At 39.9% G+C, this 19,141-nt stretch overlaps 1 protein-coding gene and 1 long non-coding RNA gene across 4 annotated transcripts; both read left to right on the top strand.

The window, feature by feature from the left end:
- The first annotated feature begins 7,673 nt into the window (after nt 1-7,673).
- LOC134213818 (NF-kappa-B inhibitor cactus) lies at nt 7,674-18,934 on the top strand. 3 transcript variants are annotated; one of them, XR_009979538.1, is made up of 6 exons: nt 7,674-8,764; nt 11,415-11,767; nt 17,162-17,250; nt 17,417-17,668; nt 17,827-17,929; nt 18,389-18,934. XR_009979538.1 is itself a non-coding variant. In XM_062693181.1 (5 exons), the coding sequence occupies exons 1-5, from the start codon at nt 8,313-8,315 to the stop codon at nt 18,458-18,460; spliced, it is 1,218 nt and encodes a 405-aa protein (XP_062549165.1). In that variant the 5' UTR covers nt 7,674-8,312; the 3' UTR covers nt 18,461-18,934. The 3 variants fall into 3 exon arrangements, 2 of the variants coding, with proteins under 2 accessions (XP_062549165.1, XP_062549166.1); XM_062693181.1 differs by lacking the exon at nt 17,827-17,929; XM_062693182.1 differs by lacking the exon at nt 18,389-18,934 and having other exon boundaries at nt 17,827-18,249.
- Nucleotides 8,953-11,407, top strand: LOC134213822 (uncharacterized). The gene is made up of 3 exons (XR_009979540.1): nt 8,953-9,470; nt 10,920-11,005; nt 11,069-11,407. It is a non-coding gene; the product is annotated as an uncharacterized LOC134213822 (long non-coding RNA).
- Nucleotides 18,935-19,141: the final 207 nt, after the last annotated feature.

Genomic DNA, 19,141 nt, shown 5'->3' with positions numbered 1-19,141 from the left:
GAAACGATACCACTGAGGTATCGATACTTTTACTTTAAAGTAAAAGGAATTCCAAAAGCGGATGGCCATCAGCGGCGCAACTCCGAAGTAAGTAAGGTCACGCAGGTGGCAGACCCGAATGTAGCTAAAAGGGTTACAGTGCTGCCAAAGAGGAGAAATGCGGAAACTCGTCCGGAAAGGATTGAGCGGATAGGACCTGCCGTGAACTGATATCATGAAAATAGGAGGGTTCCTAATTTCACGCATAAGTGGTCTTAACTTCGCATAAGTGGTCTTAACTTATAATTTTAAAAATAAAGTTTATTTAATGCTTATCTATCCTCTTTGTCTTATACCGGGCAAATGTGTTCATTAGAGGAAGGGGTTATCACTTCCTTTCCCCTAATACAGGGCGACGCTATCATCTAAAGAAGGCATTATCTCCTCCCTTTATCTTATACCAGGCAGACGCGTTCATTTTAAGATGACATAATCTTTTCCCTTTGCTTCAACCCAGACAGATGCGTTCATCATACAGAGCAAACTTATACATTTTCGTACGGCCGAGTTGCCGAATAATATGCAATTAATTGCATTTAAAGAAAGCAATTTCTCCTCACTCCTAGATATCGTCTCCGGACTTGCTAAAAACATGATATTTTAGAGCAGGCGCGGCCTCTAACGTACTCTAGACAGAGAAATTCATAGGGTTTAGGTCCGGTGAACTTGCTGGCCAACGCACATTTCAACGATTCGGCCAAGGTTTATTATATAAATTATACAATTACAAAAATGCATTCAAAAGAAGACATCATCATAGCATCAAAGGAAGATATTTTTTTATCTTTTGAGCAACAAAATTGTTAATAAGGGTCTGTTCACAAATTACGTAACGCAAAAATCCGAGTTTTTGACCCCTTCCCTCCCCCTCGTAACAAAAAGTAACATTTTTGATACCCCCTCCCTCCCCTATGTAACGCGTAACTATGAAAATTTTAAAGGCAGATTTTTTTACCTTTGAAGCATTTGGGTTTTGGTATTTTTCAACACTGTTGGAATAGGGATAGCTCATGATCAAACATCAAGGATATCAAGGATGCAGCTAGTAGAAACGAAAATAGAATTTGCGATTATAACCATTTACATTGTTTTGCGGAAATGTGGTGTCGAGAAATACAATATTCGCTTGGTATTTTTACGCATATCAGTCCCGCTATGTCAGCATGCTTGATTTCGATAATGACTTATATCTTCTTCTTCTTATTGGCATTACATCCCTAAACTGGGACAGAGCCGCCTCGCAGCTTAGTGTTCATTAAGCACTTCCACAGTTATTAACTGCGAGGTTTCTTAGCCAAGTTACCATTTTGCATTCGTATATCATGAGGCTAACACGATGATACCTAATGCCCAGGAAAGTCGAGACAATTTCCAATCCGAAAATTGCCTAGACCGGCACCGGGAATCGAACCCAGCCACCCTCAGCATGGTCTTGCTTTGTAGCCGCGCGTCTTACCGCACGGCTAAGGAGGGCCCTTAATGACTTATATACAATAACGATAAACAGCTATTACTTCAATCAGTAATTTAAAAAATAGACATTCAAATAAAATTTTTTTCGCGTTATGCGTAACATTTGGTAGTACCCACCCCCTCCCCCACCATTTAGTGTAACAAAGTATAACGCAAGTTGGACCTCCCCCCTCCCCCCAGAAGCGTTACGTAATTTGTGAACAGACCCTAAGAGGCAGAGTTGATTAGTGGTAATATTAATTGTAAGATCAAAGCCTTCATTGAATTAAATATGTAAATATATTGTACCTCTTGAATGTCAAAATGACTCTAATCTGGTCACCATTACCGAGCGCACTAAGAGAAATAACTAAATTTTGACAGGCTCAATAATAGGTTTCACACAAGAAGCAAGCTGTAGTCACATTCATCGGACAAGCACCAATTTTTTTAAACACAATTTTTTACATTATCTATATAAAATATTCTATATGATAATAGTTTAGCGAAAAATAAGTTTTTGACTAACAATTAGTATAATTGATAATAATGAAGAGTGACGGTTGTTAAGACATATTTACAGATTTAAAAGTTCCAGATTTCGAAGAATCAGTGCTTTTATAAAATTTGATTTAAAATTGTAAGAAATGTGAATTTTGAAGTTTGCGTACCTAGGTAGTTTAAGTACCTAGGTGAAGTTTGCTCGATAGATCAGCTTTTTGTTTATACTCCCCAGGTAACCAATAAGCATTAAATTAAGCACTATAGTAGCATTATACTGGCATTGCATGTGCTCCATGCTGTAAATAAGCATTTCGAAAACCTGGCTGTTCTAAATAAGCATTTTCAAAGCAATCATGAGAGGCATAGTCTTATAATAGCATTTTGAATGCACAATGTTGTTTTTCGTTAAGTGCAATGGAACAGCTACATTAGTGCCACTTTAAGGCCTGTGGTGTTCATACGTCAAACGTTTTCCAATATGAAACCATATAGCGGGAACTATTTGTCCAATGAACTTACATTTGAGAACAGAAATCGGTACGTGCAGAATGTTTTTTCCATTCCGACCATTGACAGGAGTACTTGTCGTTAACCTAACGTTATCACTAATTACATAATTTAGATACATTTAATTATTCCATTGCACTATTTTCGATGGTTGCATTAAAGCAGCACTACCGTAGCTGTTTCATTGCAACTGGGTATGACGTTTGTGACGGTTGAATTCTGAGATGAGTTAGATGAGGTTTTAATGTTCCTGAAGGAGCGTAGTGTTTATGTTGGGCAACATTATTCCCATTACCATCTATCTCTTATGGCTCAGCTGGTAAGGGCGATGACAACAACAGCGTCGGGTGGCAAGAGCGCGAGTTCGAATCCCGCTCGAAGAAAGTAAAAAATTATGTTCCATTTTCAAATATGAGAAAATACAATAACGATATAATATGAAAAAAAAACTATGTAAAAAAGAATTAGAAAAAAATGCCAATAAAAAAACATTTTTTCTTGTTTTTAAAATTAAGCATTAATTCAGCATTTCGGATGCTGAATAAATGCTACTCAGCAAAATTTCTACTTTATCGATAAAGTAGGATTGAGCATTTAAGCAGTCATCCCAAGTAACAATTTCAATGCTTGTTGGATTTATTTAATTCTTATAGCGGATTTATGACAGCAATCACCAAGACTAGAGGTTAAGTTTTATTGGCGTTCTTATTGCTATCAATAAACCTCTCATAAATCTGCTGAAAAAGCTTCAAACGTCAAGTACTGATTGATCTTATGGGCAGCTCTAGGGTTGTCACGGAGAGCGTATTAAGTCATATTCTCAAAACTCGATCAAAGCCATAATTTTTGGCCGTAATGTGGTCGAATAAATAACCCCAATAAGAATATTTGTATTGCAACGAGTTTATTACAGTGTTTAATGAGAGCAACGTTTTTCTTTCGATTTGCATGATGGCCATATTGAAAATAGAAAAGCAGTCAGTGAAATTCTTTACTGAAATTCACTTTTAGACAATATTAACACCTCGTAAAGGACCTTCCAAGCAATTGGTTATAATTACAAATATATTGGCGAGGAAAATCAATAGATTAAGTGGATATTTAGGATATCGATGTTATAATTATGTCCAATTTTATGGCCCAGAACTACAGAATTTTGTCGGCGCATAGTGCCCAATCTCATTTTTTTACTAGGTTTCACAATAAAACTGAACGCGCAGTTCGTTTAAATGAATATACTTTATGAAAAAAAACCTGCATAAATATATTCTGTTGTTGTCATTTTTATCTACAATCCATTTGGTTATTATTTTTCTGTGATGTTTTTTTTTTTTCAAAATAACCTTTTTGACAGCTGCCGCAGCCAATTTCCCTTTTTTGCTGGTGGCTTAAAAAGGGTTTCCAAATACTCTTATAATAAGTTTATAGTGGTTATCAAGAGTGGGCCACTTGGTCATATCTTACTCTTATAGTGGTCATCACAAGGTCGTCGTGTGGTAGCGGGTTTTATTGTGAGTTCTTATAATTTGATCTTGAAAACCATTCAAAGAGAGGAATAAAGCTTAAAATGTTACTTGGGATATATTGGGCCAAAACCTGCATTAAAATAGCATTAAAGGCGACTAAAGGGCTTATTGGCATTTAAAGTTTTGCAGTAAAGGCGCATATAATGCCACTTAAATGCTTTATATAATGCTTACTGGTTACCTGGGCGGTATAAATGCCAAAGAAGCCAAAATATGTATTCTAGTTTGCAAATTTGGGCATTGGAATTAACGTTCCGTGCCATTGGTCAAAAACCAGGATTTCATCTAATACATTATCGAACATTATATCTTTTTCATTTTGGTACAATATGATTTTAAAGTGGTATACTTTTTCGTGACATGACATTACAACGCATTGAAAACCCTGTTTTTAGAGCAGCTTAGGTTGTAACGTTACGAAATGTTGATGTCGAATAAAGCGAAGTCCGTAGTTTAGGCATATTACTTCGTAGGGTCATCCATCATCCTCATATATTTGAAGGGTGTTCATTATTTTTGGAGTAAAATAATAACCAGAGCAGAGAATTGACCGTTTAAGTCGAGGTACAAAATCACGAATTCACGCGCGTTGTTGCATCCCAGAAAGCCATTTTCTTATATATCTATTCGATCCGAGATTTTACAGGGATTAAGAATATGTAATGCATTTATTTACTGATATTTTATGCAAGTTTTCTACAAAAAAATAAAAACATTTTAAAGTAAGTCAAAACGTCACGCCGGAATGTGTCTGAAAAGGAAACTGGAATTTTAATGAAAAGTTGACGCACCATGCGTCTCCATCTGTTCGTATAGGTATTTAGTTTGATCCAACTTTAATTGATAAAAGTGTCTTATTGAATCCAAAAGTCCTTTCTGGCCCTATCTCCGGGCACGTCCCTGTTTCCCCGAAAAATTTACCTTTATAAATCAACACTTAGAATTTGTAAACCTACTATCGAATGTGGGAATTAAATGGATTCGTCTAGAGACCGCATCAAAAAACAATTGTTTTGCCTCAAACATTATTTTCTCCTGTCGGATAAATAATTTTTTGCCTTTATAAATATTTTTAGATGGTTGCCAAATGGTCACCCTATCTTCCAAGGACATAAAAATGCGCTTTATGCTAATCACATATTTAACATGCGAAGGCGCCTAGCAAACAAAGCCCTTCCGCATAAGTTAATCAACAATTCTCTGGCTGACCGTGTGCCGCATGCGCTCCTTATGCTGCGTCGTCCGTTTATTGCGATCTTTGGGTTTTTCGGAAGAGCGGAAATACCGCCCGTTCCCCGGCGGTGCGGCACAGGGCACCAGATGGCGGATGGTTTATCCAATTGTGTTTTTATGCTAAACCTCCGTTCGTTTCGTTCGTCCTGTGCGATTTCCCGTGCGGAAAAATCCAATCCAGGTGCAATTAGTGCGGGTATGTACGGGACGGGTAGATAATTCCGGTGCGGACATATGGGCCCTTGGGCAGATGCTGACTCTTTCTGGCGTTCGTTTGCGATGTTGGGCAGTATGGCGGAAAGTGGATACAGCGAGAAGGGAAGGATGTTTTCCCAGCACGATTCTGGGAAACTTTCTTTTCGACGGGAATGCTCAGCTAGAGTCACTTTCTAGTTTGGATTTGTGGAAGAAACATTACTTGCGGAATATATCGAGGAAGTTCTTAAGAAGTGATATTTGTGTGATTATACTGTTTTGGTGAAAGTTGTTCTTACAAAGGATATAGGTTTGGAAAGTGATTTGTTAACGTGTACATCTCGGAAATTGGAAGCATTCGGTAAGTTTTTTTTTACGTTGTTCTCGTGATGCAACCATTTTGAAAGTATTGGATCTAAAAAATTGATATCGGTTCGTTTGTGCAAGTTTATTATTTCTATTTAAAGTGACTAAATAATTCTACTTACTTTTTGGAGTGCTTTTGAATCAGAAATTAAAATTCCATATACAAATGTTGATGTCCTCAATACTAAAGTAAATTTGGCTTCTACTAAATTGTTAAAATTCAAATAATAAATGCAGATTAGTTGTAGGGAGAATCATTTTAAAATGATAAGGAATGCAACCATATTCCCGGAGCTTAAACGTGACGATTAATGCTTAAAATCATAATACGATTCTCAAATGATTCTTACTCGCAATCCACTTCGTTTGTGCAACTTTGTTCAACCCATATGTCCTCTGTTGGTAAATTCGTCAACTTGAGAGAAATGGTGAGGGAGTGCTTGAAAGACATTTGAATTATTTTTATAACCTTAAATCATCTTCAGATTTCTATTCTGACCATAAATAAAACGACTTAATTGGCTAAGTTTAATTATTTAATTTAAAAAAATATTTTCTTAAATATTGTCGATTACGTCTAATATCTAATATTTTGAATTATAAATAATCTGGGGTGAAACATCGCCTAAAAAAATCCAATAAATGTTATTTTCCATCTTCAAATTATTGTCGCAATTTATTTATTTTTTATTGGAAACGCTTTTAACTATGGATCATTGGCATTTTAATTGGCAATAGTATTTGATAGTCATTATGATTAGCGATAAGCAATAAACGATCATTATTTGATTCCAGATTAATTTCACACTTGATGCACCTGTTATTCAAATCTCACAATAGTTCTATTAGGCTTTCCTAACATATACGTTAAATCTAGACCAACATTTGAAAAGGCGTAACAGCCAAAATTTATTCCTTCTGATTCTTCGTCTATATATATAGCTATACATGTAGATGAAGAATCAGAAGGAATAATTTTGGCTGTTACGCCCTTTTTAAATGTTAGTCTAGAAATATAGAATCGTCACCCAAGATCCACTGTGTTTGGCCAAGATTATAAGCCGACAGGTTTTCTACTACTTCATAGTATTGGTGCATATACTCGGGAAGATGCTTGATGCTCTCATATGCTCTTTCCATTTGCCTTTTCCGTTGCTTGGTACGAATGTAATGCTATATTGCCTTGTAATGTTATAATTGCTTAAATATGTTGAATTAGTGTTGTTGCATGTGAACCATCACCCAATTTGTGCCCCTTGTGTTTATATTTTATTCAAGACCTCTTGCAATTGTCACTCAGGTCTGTAAGGTTTTATTTTAAATGTTACTCTGGTTTTAACCGAAACTCTCCCATGGGATTCCACAATTGTCACAGGGCTAGGTTTCGTTCTATGAACCAAAGATGTTATCAATACAAGTTTATTAGCCCCAATTATTCCGCTAAACATGGATGTCACTTATCAACTTTCGCCAAAGTCCCAATCTACAGCGACCATGAAACCACAGTTTTTACCACAGTGCTGTTGTTTACTCTGCTCTTGGAAAATTAGAAGTCCCCTTTAAACCTATCAGCTGGTCTGCACTTTAGGATCTCCCCATTCAATGTTTGTACACGGCGGTAAGCCACGCGATTGGGGTTCGTGACGTAATAACGGTACTCGTAGTGCTTCATGGTTCCATCCGATCAGCAAGTATGAGCCATATGCCTATTTAGCAATGTGGGAATTACAAACTGTAATGGCACGAGCAGTGTAGTGTTTTTCTGATTCGCGCCGCTCTCTGATGATGATGCGAAGCCTTCGACTAGGCGGCATTCGTCAGCTCTGCTCAGAGACTCCGGCCACCACACAAATCAGTTCGGTTTGAACTGTTGAGCGAATAGCAAGTGTTTTCGGTCGATTCGTTTGCCTGGCTTGCGTTCAGGAAGCAAAATCGCGATTATTTCCAATCTACCCGCGACGTCCATGTGTGCTCTCGTACCAACACTTGTTCAATAGGTACCTTGTTCAGCAATACGGGCACTGTGCGTGTGAATTTCGCGTGCAGTTGTGTTTGTGGGCAAAGTGCTTGTACCTGATTGTGTCAGCTCGTTATTATACTCGGTAGATCGCCAACTAAACTAGCATTGGAGGATTGAATCGAGAACGAGTATCGAATTAGAAGTTTTCAGCGCGGGTTTGACCTTTAAAGTAATACTGCATTTAAACTTTGAGTATAAATAGTTCTGAAGTTTCTGGTGAAAAGTGCATCCATAATATGTGGAGAACATCTGTGGAATCAAAAGTGACTTATTTGAATCGCCATCTTGGGTTTGTGTTGAATAGTCATTAGGAAACTAGCCATACGAAATTGGCCACTATCAGTAGCGTGGTCAGGTTTAAATAATCCTTGCTTGAAGTGATTGATCCTTGAGGAGAAGATAACAGTGTGTCTAAGCTTGCCAAACGAACAAACAAAACGATCCAATTATTTCAAAACAAGCAGATAAACATGTATCCATCACGAGGAGGAGCGTCGTCAGCTGAAGGTTTCACGCACCTTTCCCTTCCAGAAGGGCAGAACAAGCAGGAAAAAGTTTCCACCGATAGCGGAGCGATAGATTCGGGCTTCCATTCCGGCCAGAATTTCAGTTCAGATAACCTGTTCAGCTCGACATCGTCAGTGCAACCGGAAGCTCCAGTGGAGTTGCTCTATCACTCCGGAAATCAGAAGCAACCGGTGCAGCAACAGGAGGAAGATTCTCGTACCTTCGATTCTGGGGTGGATCTCGACTCCAGCCAGCAGTCCCGTTCGGCAAACCCAGTAAGCAGCACCGATCCAATGAAGGTGGACGACCTGTGCATCAGTTTGCGACAGATGCACCTGAAGTTCAAGGAGCAGCAACATGCCATGCACCTGATGAAATGGGAAAAGTATTTCCATCAGAACGACGACGGTGATACGTAAGTATTAAATCTTGTTTTTTTTTAGTACAACCATAATCAGGGATTTTGCATCCATCATATTAGAGAAACAAACCACGATTCGTTATGTTCAAACAACAACAAATCCTGACTTGTTGTTGAAAAATTCAATTTTCATGCATATATGCATATTTTTTTCAACGTAAAAAATAGTTTTGTACTGGCTATTGTGAAACTACTCAAATTCACACCGCCTTGCGGTTGATGTTATTTTCCTAAGCCAATATTATCAGTTCCAGAGAAGAAAAAATCGCACTCCTAAATGGCCCTGCGCTTGTCTCTGTTTGCATCGGGTTCCTTCCAGAGGCGACAGCCCAGCAAAGCAACAATCTGGGATTTTCCCATCGCCAAGTGTAGTAACAGCAGCCAATCGAATCGCGCTTGATTGTGCAAAATCCCCTTCTACATCCGCACCTATTCTGCTGCTGCTGCTGCTTCAACTTCAGCAGCAACATCAACAACAACAGGGATTGACGTTAGTCCATTCGCACGGTATGTGGAGCCTAGCGGGATGGCAAAAGAAAGACTGGTTAGCTTAATGACATTTTCACGAGGGATGGAGAATGAGACGATTCTAAATCATTCGCTCCGATCAGTACTTGAGGTATTGGCGTAGCTTGAGGATAGTGTGCTTTCCGGACGAGTTTCGTTTTGCTAAAGTTTAGTAGTGGCTTGAACTGGATTGGTACCACATCAATCATAAGCAGAAAGGCAGAACAAAGCAAATTTTTTTTTCACTTTGAAATACAACTTTTATATCTTACATTAATGCTATAAGCATTCTCTTACCGACAATAATGTAATGCAATTCAGACGAATGTTTCCCTAAAGACTTCATTATTTCCTGTAACTAAACTTAAAAAATTACAAACTCTCATTCATTTTTTAATTACTTCATTAACATAATTGTTCTGTAGGCGTAGGATTGCCAATCCGAAGATCTAGAGTTCGATTCTCGTGTCTCACAAGATACATATGCACATAATGGCAGGCATAGAAAAGCTTCCTATTACTACCTGTAAACATTCGATAATTGGGATTTGCTAATTAAAGTACAGTGATCATCCGCTAATTGGGTCCTAAAATAAAGAATAGATATTCGATTTTCTTTCAGGAAACGATGAAGTTAATCATCAGTTTTTCTTTCGACTCAAAGATCGAAAGGAACATCGTTTAATTTAGCTAGAAAATGCTTCCTCGACATTTTCGATCTTGTTTGACGATCGAAACAATATTATTCAAACGCACTAGCAAAAAACCGCAGGGAACTTGACTCAACCTTTGACAGTTATATATGGGCATGGGCCTGACGTTTTGGGCTGATGGTTCATACGTTCTGAAATGTTGCCTTTTCAGCAACAGAAGTTGCACAGCTAAAAATTTGCCTTTAAATGTCTCAAACACAAAAATATAGTTTTTGCTGATTTAGACTTTTACCGGAATTTTTGTTCAAGTATTCTTGACCGATGCACTATCGTTTGGAGGTAGGGCTTTAGGACCCAATTGGGTTTGCTTGAGTTATGGCTTCACTCATTAGGGCGAAACTAAATTGACGTCGGAACCGCGTTGACGTTTCATTTTCGCTTTTGGCGGGATCGATAAATTTTGGCGCGTAACATTTTCTTTCGTTCAATCCAGAAAGTGACACTTGCCAAAACGCCCTAATTAGCATTCGTTAGTATACAAATGATAAAAATCCACACATTTTTATTGGCAAAAATTTAAGAAAAACTTACACATAAATTTAATGTGTGTGTTAATAATCACCCGCTATATGAAAAACCACATATAGGTTATTGGTTAATGAGGGTTATGAGTGTTTCCACATATATGCTTTGCGAATTCATATAGCCATTATGTGGGAAATGCTACAGTCAAAATTTATGTGTGCCACACATAAATAATATGATTGGTTTTTGTCAGTGTAAAAATTTGGTCGCAATTGAAGGCAGGGCAAGTTCCAGTTGGAATGTAGAGCCATGGAAGAATAAGACATTTGGTATTTTACATTTCTTTTCATGAAATTGAAATATTGTTTATAAACGAAAATAAAGATTAAAAATCGGAACACAAAGTACCACAAACCTTCAATCGGTAACCTCACATCATATTCTCCGTATCTATTCATCGACAGTTGAATATGAATTATCATTCCCAGTTAAACGTCGCATTTTAACGCCATACCCTCTCTTAGATCATCACGTTGTTTTTGTCATACGAGTAAGGCAATATTGATCCTACTCACACACTCCAGCAGCTAGCTTACTATTTTTCTCTGGAAAGTCGTTACAATTCCTAGAACATACTCCATACTGCCGGTAGGTGCCCGGTTCAGTCCAGCTTACCGCAAAAGGAAATCATTCATTCGCAATTATCAATACTAGAACGAGTTTCTGTCGGCTACGACAATTCATTAACGCCTGTGGGACGTAAAATCCAAAGCCGTTGACGATTGCAGTTTGATCATGCGCTCGACAGGACAGTAACAGTTTGTTTATCCGCCGTCTAAGTTTCTCTAGCGCAATATGATGATGCACGTCAACCCCTGCTGCAGGTTTCACGACCTATCCTTCCGCACGGATCGATCATCGAGCTGATCGCCATTCTCTTTTCTGTTCTCTTCCATCAGCTACCTCCATCTAGCCGTCATTCACGAGGCCACCGAGGTGGTATACAATTTGATCCATGCGGCACCACGACCTTGGCTGGACATTCAGAACGACATTGGCCAAACGCCGCTGCACCTTTCGGTGTTGACCGGGCAGCCCAAGATCGTTCGCAAACTAGTAGTGGCCGGCGCAAAGACCGGAATTCGTGACGTCGAAGGAAACACTCCACTGCATTTGGCCTGCCTGCATCGAAGGACCGACTGCGCAAAAGAACTCCTGACCCCGCTGGACGCCCTGGAACTCCAGCAAAGCAGCCACGCCGCGCAGTTAGCGATCAAAATTCCACAAGATCTTGAACAGTGGAACTACAATGGTAAGTAATCTATCTCACTACCCGCGAACCGTCATATCCTATTCGTTGAATTGAACCGCGCTGGGAATTCCAACCGGAGCTCAGAAAAACCAGACTCCAGAATCTCATAGTCGCCGTTGAATGTTGGTCTTTGTCTCGTCAGTTCGGATTGGGAAATAACATAATGTTGCATGACGATCGCACAAAATGATCTCATCATCCTTCGCAACGTGGGACGGCCCGGTCATTCAATTCTCTAACTAACCAGGCTACGATTCACTTGTTTTCTACCGCGTCACCCGCTATAGGTTGGCTGTTAGGAAGATGAATGAATGGATTGGGAAACAGGACTTTTTATGGTAATGTTTTCGGTCCTCGCACCGCGTGCTTTGGGCTGGTAAAAATAGAAAAATTCTCTTCGAAAAAACCCAAAACCATTCGCCGTGGCCTCTCGCCTCTCTCACTGCAGGGCTCTGCCATTTCGGAATTTTCTTTTGCCATCGGGGAAAAAATATCACGCGCGAGGAATTTTCATCACCAGTCGAAGAAAATATGCTCTAAAATTAGGTTTTCCCGTGTGCTAAAATTAGTAGAGGCCGTACAGATATTTTGTGTCTACCGCAGCAAGCCGCAGCGCTGCACGGTTATTTTAATTAGCCCGGTTCTGTGCGAATTTGTTGACAAACGGAAAATGAAGAAATTTGTTGGGGTTTTCTGTAGGATGGTAGGATTTCCAGTTGAAGAAAGATCCCAGACGACCGTACCTTTGCTGTCTTTTTGCACAAAGTCATGCGAATCACATACACAGACCGGTAAAACCGCTTCATTACGATGGGAAAATACAGAAACCTCTTGATAGCAGCAAGCAGCTATAGTAAGCAAGCACCAATCGGCATGGGTTTTATTGGCTCCACGAAGAAAGGCGGAAGGCTCCGCGTGGCTTTCTCGTGTTGCTGGATTTCCCTGGTAAATGCTTAAAATAGCTCCTTCCCCCTCACCTTGCACTGACCTCCCCCGTTGTTTCCAACTGAAGGGGGTCAACTACTGGGGCTTTCCCTAGTTGTCCCCTCGTCACCCATTTCTTTGCCTCTCTTTGCGCAACGAAGTCGGCAGTTCTGCAGTTCACCTACCACCAACGTAGCCTCGAACGGCGCAAAACCATGGCATCGATTTAACTCGCCTTCGGGTTTTGTTTGGTAGGTAAACCCGCGCGCAACCCAACCCGCGTGAGGAGTTGTATGTCAGTATATCTCGCTGCCGTCATCATCGTCCCCGCAGTTCAGTCAACAGGGGCGCCCCTTTTCCGAAAGCAAACCGCCACCGATCGCTCCCGCATCGCGTTCGAGTCGAACGAACGTTTGGGTTTTCCCCAATGTCGTGCTCTCTTTCATGTTTCCCACACACTGCAAACCGCTTCATCCATCCCCAGAGCGCACACCCCCCGTAAGGAGTCCATCCGTTACCAGCTGTCTAAATGGTCTCGCACACTGGCGCGATAGGGCGACCACACATAGATCGTTGTACATATTTTCCAAGTACCGTCCCGGCGCGAATCGTCACTGTCGTAGTAGTCGCTTGCAGTTGGATACCGCGTTCCATCGAAGACTCCATATATCAAGAATGGTAACTTGTTATCGAAGTTTTTCCTGACAGGTTGATCAATTTATTGTCATCCTTCCATTCGCTTTATCGAAGATTGATTTCTCAGATAACGAGCTAAACTTATGAATATGAAGTTTTCGTTTGATCGATCCGTAGTTGTAAACGTCATACACTACACTACCACACATGCCCATCGTTCGCTTGCTACGACGATTCTTCAAACAGTTTGCTATTTTTGTTTTGATTACCCTCTCGTGTCCCTCTGCTGCAGCCACCTGTCCCGCTACGGATGCCCCGCTCGGCGGCGATAAAAATACAAACCGACAAGGCAAAATCGAGCTGTTGGAAAATAGACTAGCGCTTGCTCGATGATGATGATGGTGGTCATGAATGCCTTTAGTTTGCTTGCGGTAGGCAACAACGCATAGTGGTTGTCTCATTCCTTCTAACAACTACCGCCGCATGGTCATCCACCCCATCACCACCACTACCACGCCGCCACTGCATCCATCGAAAACACCTGTCTCGTCGTTGTTATCTTCCTCGCCTCGTTTGGTGTTTCTACCTGGCAGGTAAAAAGTGGTTTTTCCGGACACTTTGTAATATTTGAGCGGTCCAGTTTCGATCGGCATGTGTTGTTTATTGTTTCACGGGACCGCCGTGTGACAATACGACACGGTCGTATGACCTTATCGCCTCGAGTTGGGCTTTGTAAGAGATTCTTGCAAAACATAGGCTACTGAGTTTTTCAACATTTTCTAAAAATGGAACGGGTATATGTTTGCTTTCTTCAATTATTAAAGTCCGGGGATTTTTTGCTGCGTCGCATCCGCCAACCAATCGTGACGGTGCAATATTTTATTCAACAAATTGTAATAAAATAATACCCTTATCAAATTCTCCGGCAATAACATCCTATAGTCGATCAGAGCAGTTCGCTCAGAATAGATTGAACGGAATTTCATTTGTGTCATTCACCCGTGTTCCAATAATATATTTCCCATCTTCTAAAAAACGATCTGCCTTTTATCTTTCCCACCCGAAATAATCATAGGCAAGACCATGAATTGAATTCGCAGATTCTGGGTTGATAATCACTAAACCTTTTCTTGCAAAGGCTATCTGGAATAAGTCCTCATAATCATTGTTCATCTGAATCATTTGAATCAGAAATATGCATATGTGGATAACAAAGTAGAGATTTTAACAAGCTTCGCCACTTTGTTTTTTTTTTCATGTTACCTTCTATTAACATTTCAACATTCAAGTTCGTAAGAGAAGGTATTAAAATAAAATATGAAGAAAAAAATTTGGAATATTTTATGAACATTCTTAATCAAGAATTCTGGAAACCTGCTGCACAAGTTTTTTTCTGCTGCCTAAAATTTCTTTATCATACTGGTTTCAAACTATCGTTGTAATGTTAGAAACTCTTCCTGTGGAATACGATGAATCAGCGGAGTGGTAACCATTTAAACCTGTTTGGGTCAATGCAAATTTATTTTTTTGCAAATCCTAAAACCACAAGGTAATTCTTAATTTGAGAACACAACTTAAGTAAAATCCTCTGTTGCTTTTCATAATATCGCACCCTTGACGGGTCGGTTTCATTAATTTACCAATATCGTGTTTGTTTGAAAATCGGAGAAAATACGCCACAAATGTGTTGATCCCTTTCCCTGTTTCTAAAAGCGCCCCAGGTGCGGTATCGATTACATCTGTGAATATTCAAATACCGCAGCACCAAGTCCGCACTCATACGTGTGAAGCCATGGCTCGAGTCCGGTATAAATATTCAAATCGAGTAAGTAATTCGCCGCAGTTTGTTGTGTGATTTAATCTCGATCTCCGATGCTAAATTTAGCCATTTTTTTCTCTCGCATTACTCGGGTAATGCTGGCCGTCCTTTACAAGGAGAGTGCTCGCGGTGAAAATATAAAAAAAAAACAGCATAGATCGCACCGCGGCTAATGTGCATTCCTGAGCGACAGCGTAATCGCGACAGCCGCCACGCAGCGGCTTGCGATGATGAATTTGGGGATATTCCCCGGCTGGCCGATGCGAGTTCCGTGTACAACAGTAACGAGACAGATTAATCATGCACAGTCGGTTGGATTGTTGGTGATGTCTCCGTGTTGCAAATAATGAATGGGTTATTGCAATCCGTTGAAGGTCCAAAGTTTATTAGGCTATCCGCACCCTCAGATTATTCATATGTGAGAGTTGCGTGAAAATTCCAAATACGAGCAATCGTAGACTGGCAAAGTTTGTGCCAAATGAAACAGCGAACGTTCACTTTTATCGCTAATTCGTATCGATTCACCAATCTACAAGTACCGAGTGTATCTATACAGAGGAAGGAGGTGCCCTAATGACAATGACATGCGAATACGTAGCAACTCTGGGAATTCCAGAGGGTTTTCACGCTTTTTTGCCGTATTGCGCCTCGCGCTTCGCTTCGCACTCACTTGAAGCTTTCTGTCTCTCTGCTCTGTATATAATACCTACCTCTACCTGCTTTTGTTTGCGCAATTTAAATTTTGTGCACACAAACTCACCGGCGCAATACGCCCGACTGGACTGGTTCGACTGTATCTCTCCACTGTGGGCGGCTTCCGTACAAGCTAACGGCCAAAAATAACCTTTACATACCCAACTAAAAGTGTTTTATTATCCAATGATTAAGGCAAGACACTTTTTATGAGTTTAGGAACAATTCATTGGATCGTAAAAAACATAATCATCACAATAACGATTCCAATGTTTACACACCTTTAGACCATAGTGCGCCTTTGTTTCTGCTCTCTTTCGTCGTCGCACTGAATGAGATGATAGAAACGCGCGTGCTGTTGCCAATGATCGAGTCAAGCGATTCGAGAGCGCCATTCGCGACGGCTGTCTGCCAACCAATCCCATAAAAATCGATAGGATTCAAGATCATCACCCACTGATTACGCAAAATTGTTGAGTGGGCTTGTCCAGGCAAAATTTCCCGAAGAAACCGGTTGCTCGTAAAACCGCTTGTGATTGATTCCTACACCCCTTCTGCGGGTTCCATGCGTTCTTTTTCGGGGAGTTTTCTTGAAAGCTAACCTTTGTGTCATTGAAACACCTGCCCGGCATTAAACTGGAAAGAAAAATTAGCATTTTATGATTATGTCTCTGTAATCTACTACTAGCAGTAGCACGGGTTTATTATTAATGCAATATTTAAATTGGCACGAACTTGGATTATCATTCAAGAAGGACATTTCTCAGATTCAAATGTTACATCTGCTAACATTCCATTGCTTATCAGAAATTATTTCTGTGGAATATTCCACCGCTTTCAATAACAAGAATGCGCTACTGATATCAACATCTGCTCAAGAAGCAATCTAGTGTGACAAGTTCTGACTTCTAATAAGGATAGTTTCTCAGAGAAACTTAGTCATTATTGGCTTGGTATATTTGACATTGTAAAAAATCCATTTTTTTAAATAATTCATTTATTTCAAAATCGGACCTAATGATTGTTACGCAACACATCCTGTATGTAACTCGATTCGCTTCGTTTACTTTATTTTTCACTTCAATGGAATGATTTGTCGCTTTCGTTCATCAGCATTAGCATCTGTGCTCATTCATCATTGTTTAATAAGCTTAATTGTATGTATGTAGTCTACGCGATTAGGAATTCCCCGCTGTTGGTGTCGTTCTTGTCTTCTAGAAATTATGAGCTCCGGTTTCCGCAACATTGTATGTTTTCAATTGCTGCATTGTCATCGTATGGCTAATCAGGAATTTAACATCTTCATTTTTGTTCATTTTCAGGTAAACGATGTGTTCACATTGCCGCTGAGACGTCCAACATTGAAATTCTTCGGCATTTGGTCAGCGTTGGGGCCGATATTAATTCTCGGGTAAGTTTCGACAATGCTTTGATTTGGATAACATTAACAGTTCTTTTGTCGATGAATCAAATTTCATGGAACAACTTGAATCTGTTTTTGATTACTCTAACTTTACCTAGTCTTATTCCGTTTAATAAATGTATTAACTCAAATCTTTCCCCTAATCTCGTTACAGGAGGGCAAATCGGGCCAGACGCCGCTCCACATTGCCATCGAATCCAGCAACGAGCAATTGGCGAACTTCCTGCTCGACGAGTGTCCCAAACTGCGGATCGAGCAGGTAACCTACGCCGGCCTTACCGCCTACCAGCTGGCGGCCCTCCAGCACAACCAGACTCTGCTGAGCTGGCTGAAAAAACACGGCGCGGAACCCCTCACGCCGCCGGAGAGCGACTACGAGGAAGAGGATAGCGAAGAAGACGAACAGGTAATTACTCGTAACCAATCCTTGCATTATTGTCGTTCAAAATAGAACAAATGAATCGTTTAAGAATCGATTTTTTTTTATTCAAAATTGTCGGTGTCGGTGGCACGATCACGAAACATACTAACGCTTAATTTTTTCGTTTTTTCTCTTCTCTTCAGTAATCGCTTCTCCAGCCGCTACTACTACTACTAAGTTATCCTTATCTCTCTGTGTATGTGTCTGGCATCCCTCCTATCTCATCAGTGTGGTATCTTGGTGACGGTAGGACATGTGTGTCCTTTCTGTGCGATCGTGTAGCAAAAAAACGCATGAGTGTCGTCTGGCTGAGCGTGGATGCATCCGTTGTTGACTAGTTTTTAAGGGCAAAAGACTTTTAATTAAAGCATTAAGAGAAAACAATAGATGTTAGGAAAATGTTCAAAACAGATAGTCTCACTAATTAAGATCATATTTATGTTTGTAAGTACTAAAATCAGCAAAGTTCACTAATAAGACTCGGCACAATTGATTATAAATTGTGCAACTTTGTGTAAATGTATATATAAAAAAATACAAACTAACGCCTTAATATCACTACAAAATCCGTTGTTTTGTTTTTCCTTAAACGATTCATTTTCGAAAGTTCGTTTCGTACCGGTGTTCAGATCCTAACTGTCGAAAGCATTCAATCCAGTACTACCCTAATGTTATCAATTTCTATTGTACGTTTTTTACTCACAGATGTCATCGTATTACGGAGCCAATGCATTTGGTTCCAACTTCGCAGCGCTTTCCACCATAAATGTTGCGTGAAGCGTATCTTTTAAATCTACCTAACATTAAGACACCCAACAGAATCGAGACACCTTGACCAGGAAGCCATGTGCGTAGATCGCAGTTAAACAACACACAGAGGCCCGGCAGGTGACTTAGTGACCTTTCAGTGTTGAATGTGATTGTGCCTTATTTGCTAATCCCCTACAATTCATCCCAGTATGTGCATTATTGCCAGTGCGACGGTCTTGATAAGAACTGTATCGATATCGGACAATTTATGTTTCTGGGAAATTCAAGAAAACCTCCGCTTTCCTCTCACTTCCCTTGGATTAGGGACTTTTGACGTAGCCAATAAAACTCAAACGTTCATAGAAACGTAATAGATTGATGTCTCTAGTAGATCTATGTCTTGTAATACTATCCCTTCTGAATCGGACCAATCTTTATTCGGATTAACACATGAAATCTATTGTAGCAAAAATAAAAAGAAATATACGTTTATAGAATGTAGTTTGTATCGTTTAGTTGTATGTTATACCTTATATGGAATCTTATTGCTTCCTATGTTATTGTCGTATTTATACAAACACAAACATCCCCAAATCAAACTTGACGTCCGGCGAGGATCCGGACGCATCTTAACATCACCTTAAAAATAACGCACATGTAGTGCCAGTCTCATTGATCTGCGATGAGATGTTAAGTGAAATGTAATAA

Source organism: Armigeres subalbatus, chromosome 2 (genome assembly GCF_024139115.2).
Source record: "Armigeres subalbatus isolate Guangzhou_Male chromosome 2, GZ_Asu_2, whole genome shotgun sequence".
Taxonomy (NCBI): Eukaryota; Metazoa; Arthropoda; class Insecta; order Diptera; family Culicidae; genus Armigeres; species Armigeres subalbatus.
This window is presented reverse-complemented; position numbering and strand designations above follow the sequence as displayed.

Excerpts from the sequence above, each read along its gene's own strand:
- LOC134213818 (XM_062693181.1), top strand. The coding sequence starts at position 8,313 with ATGTATCCATCACGAGGAGGAGCGTCGTCAGCTGAAGGTTTCACGCAC. Across the intron at positions 11,768-17,161 it reads TGAACAGTGGAACTACAATG|GTAAACGATGTGTTCACATT; the intron begins GTAAGTAATCTA and ends GTTCATTTTCAG. Across the intron at positions 17,251-17,416 it reads GGGCCGATATTAATTCTCGG|GAGGGCAAATCGGGCCAGAC; the intron begins GTAAGTTTCGAC and ends ATCTCGTTACAG.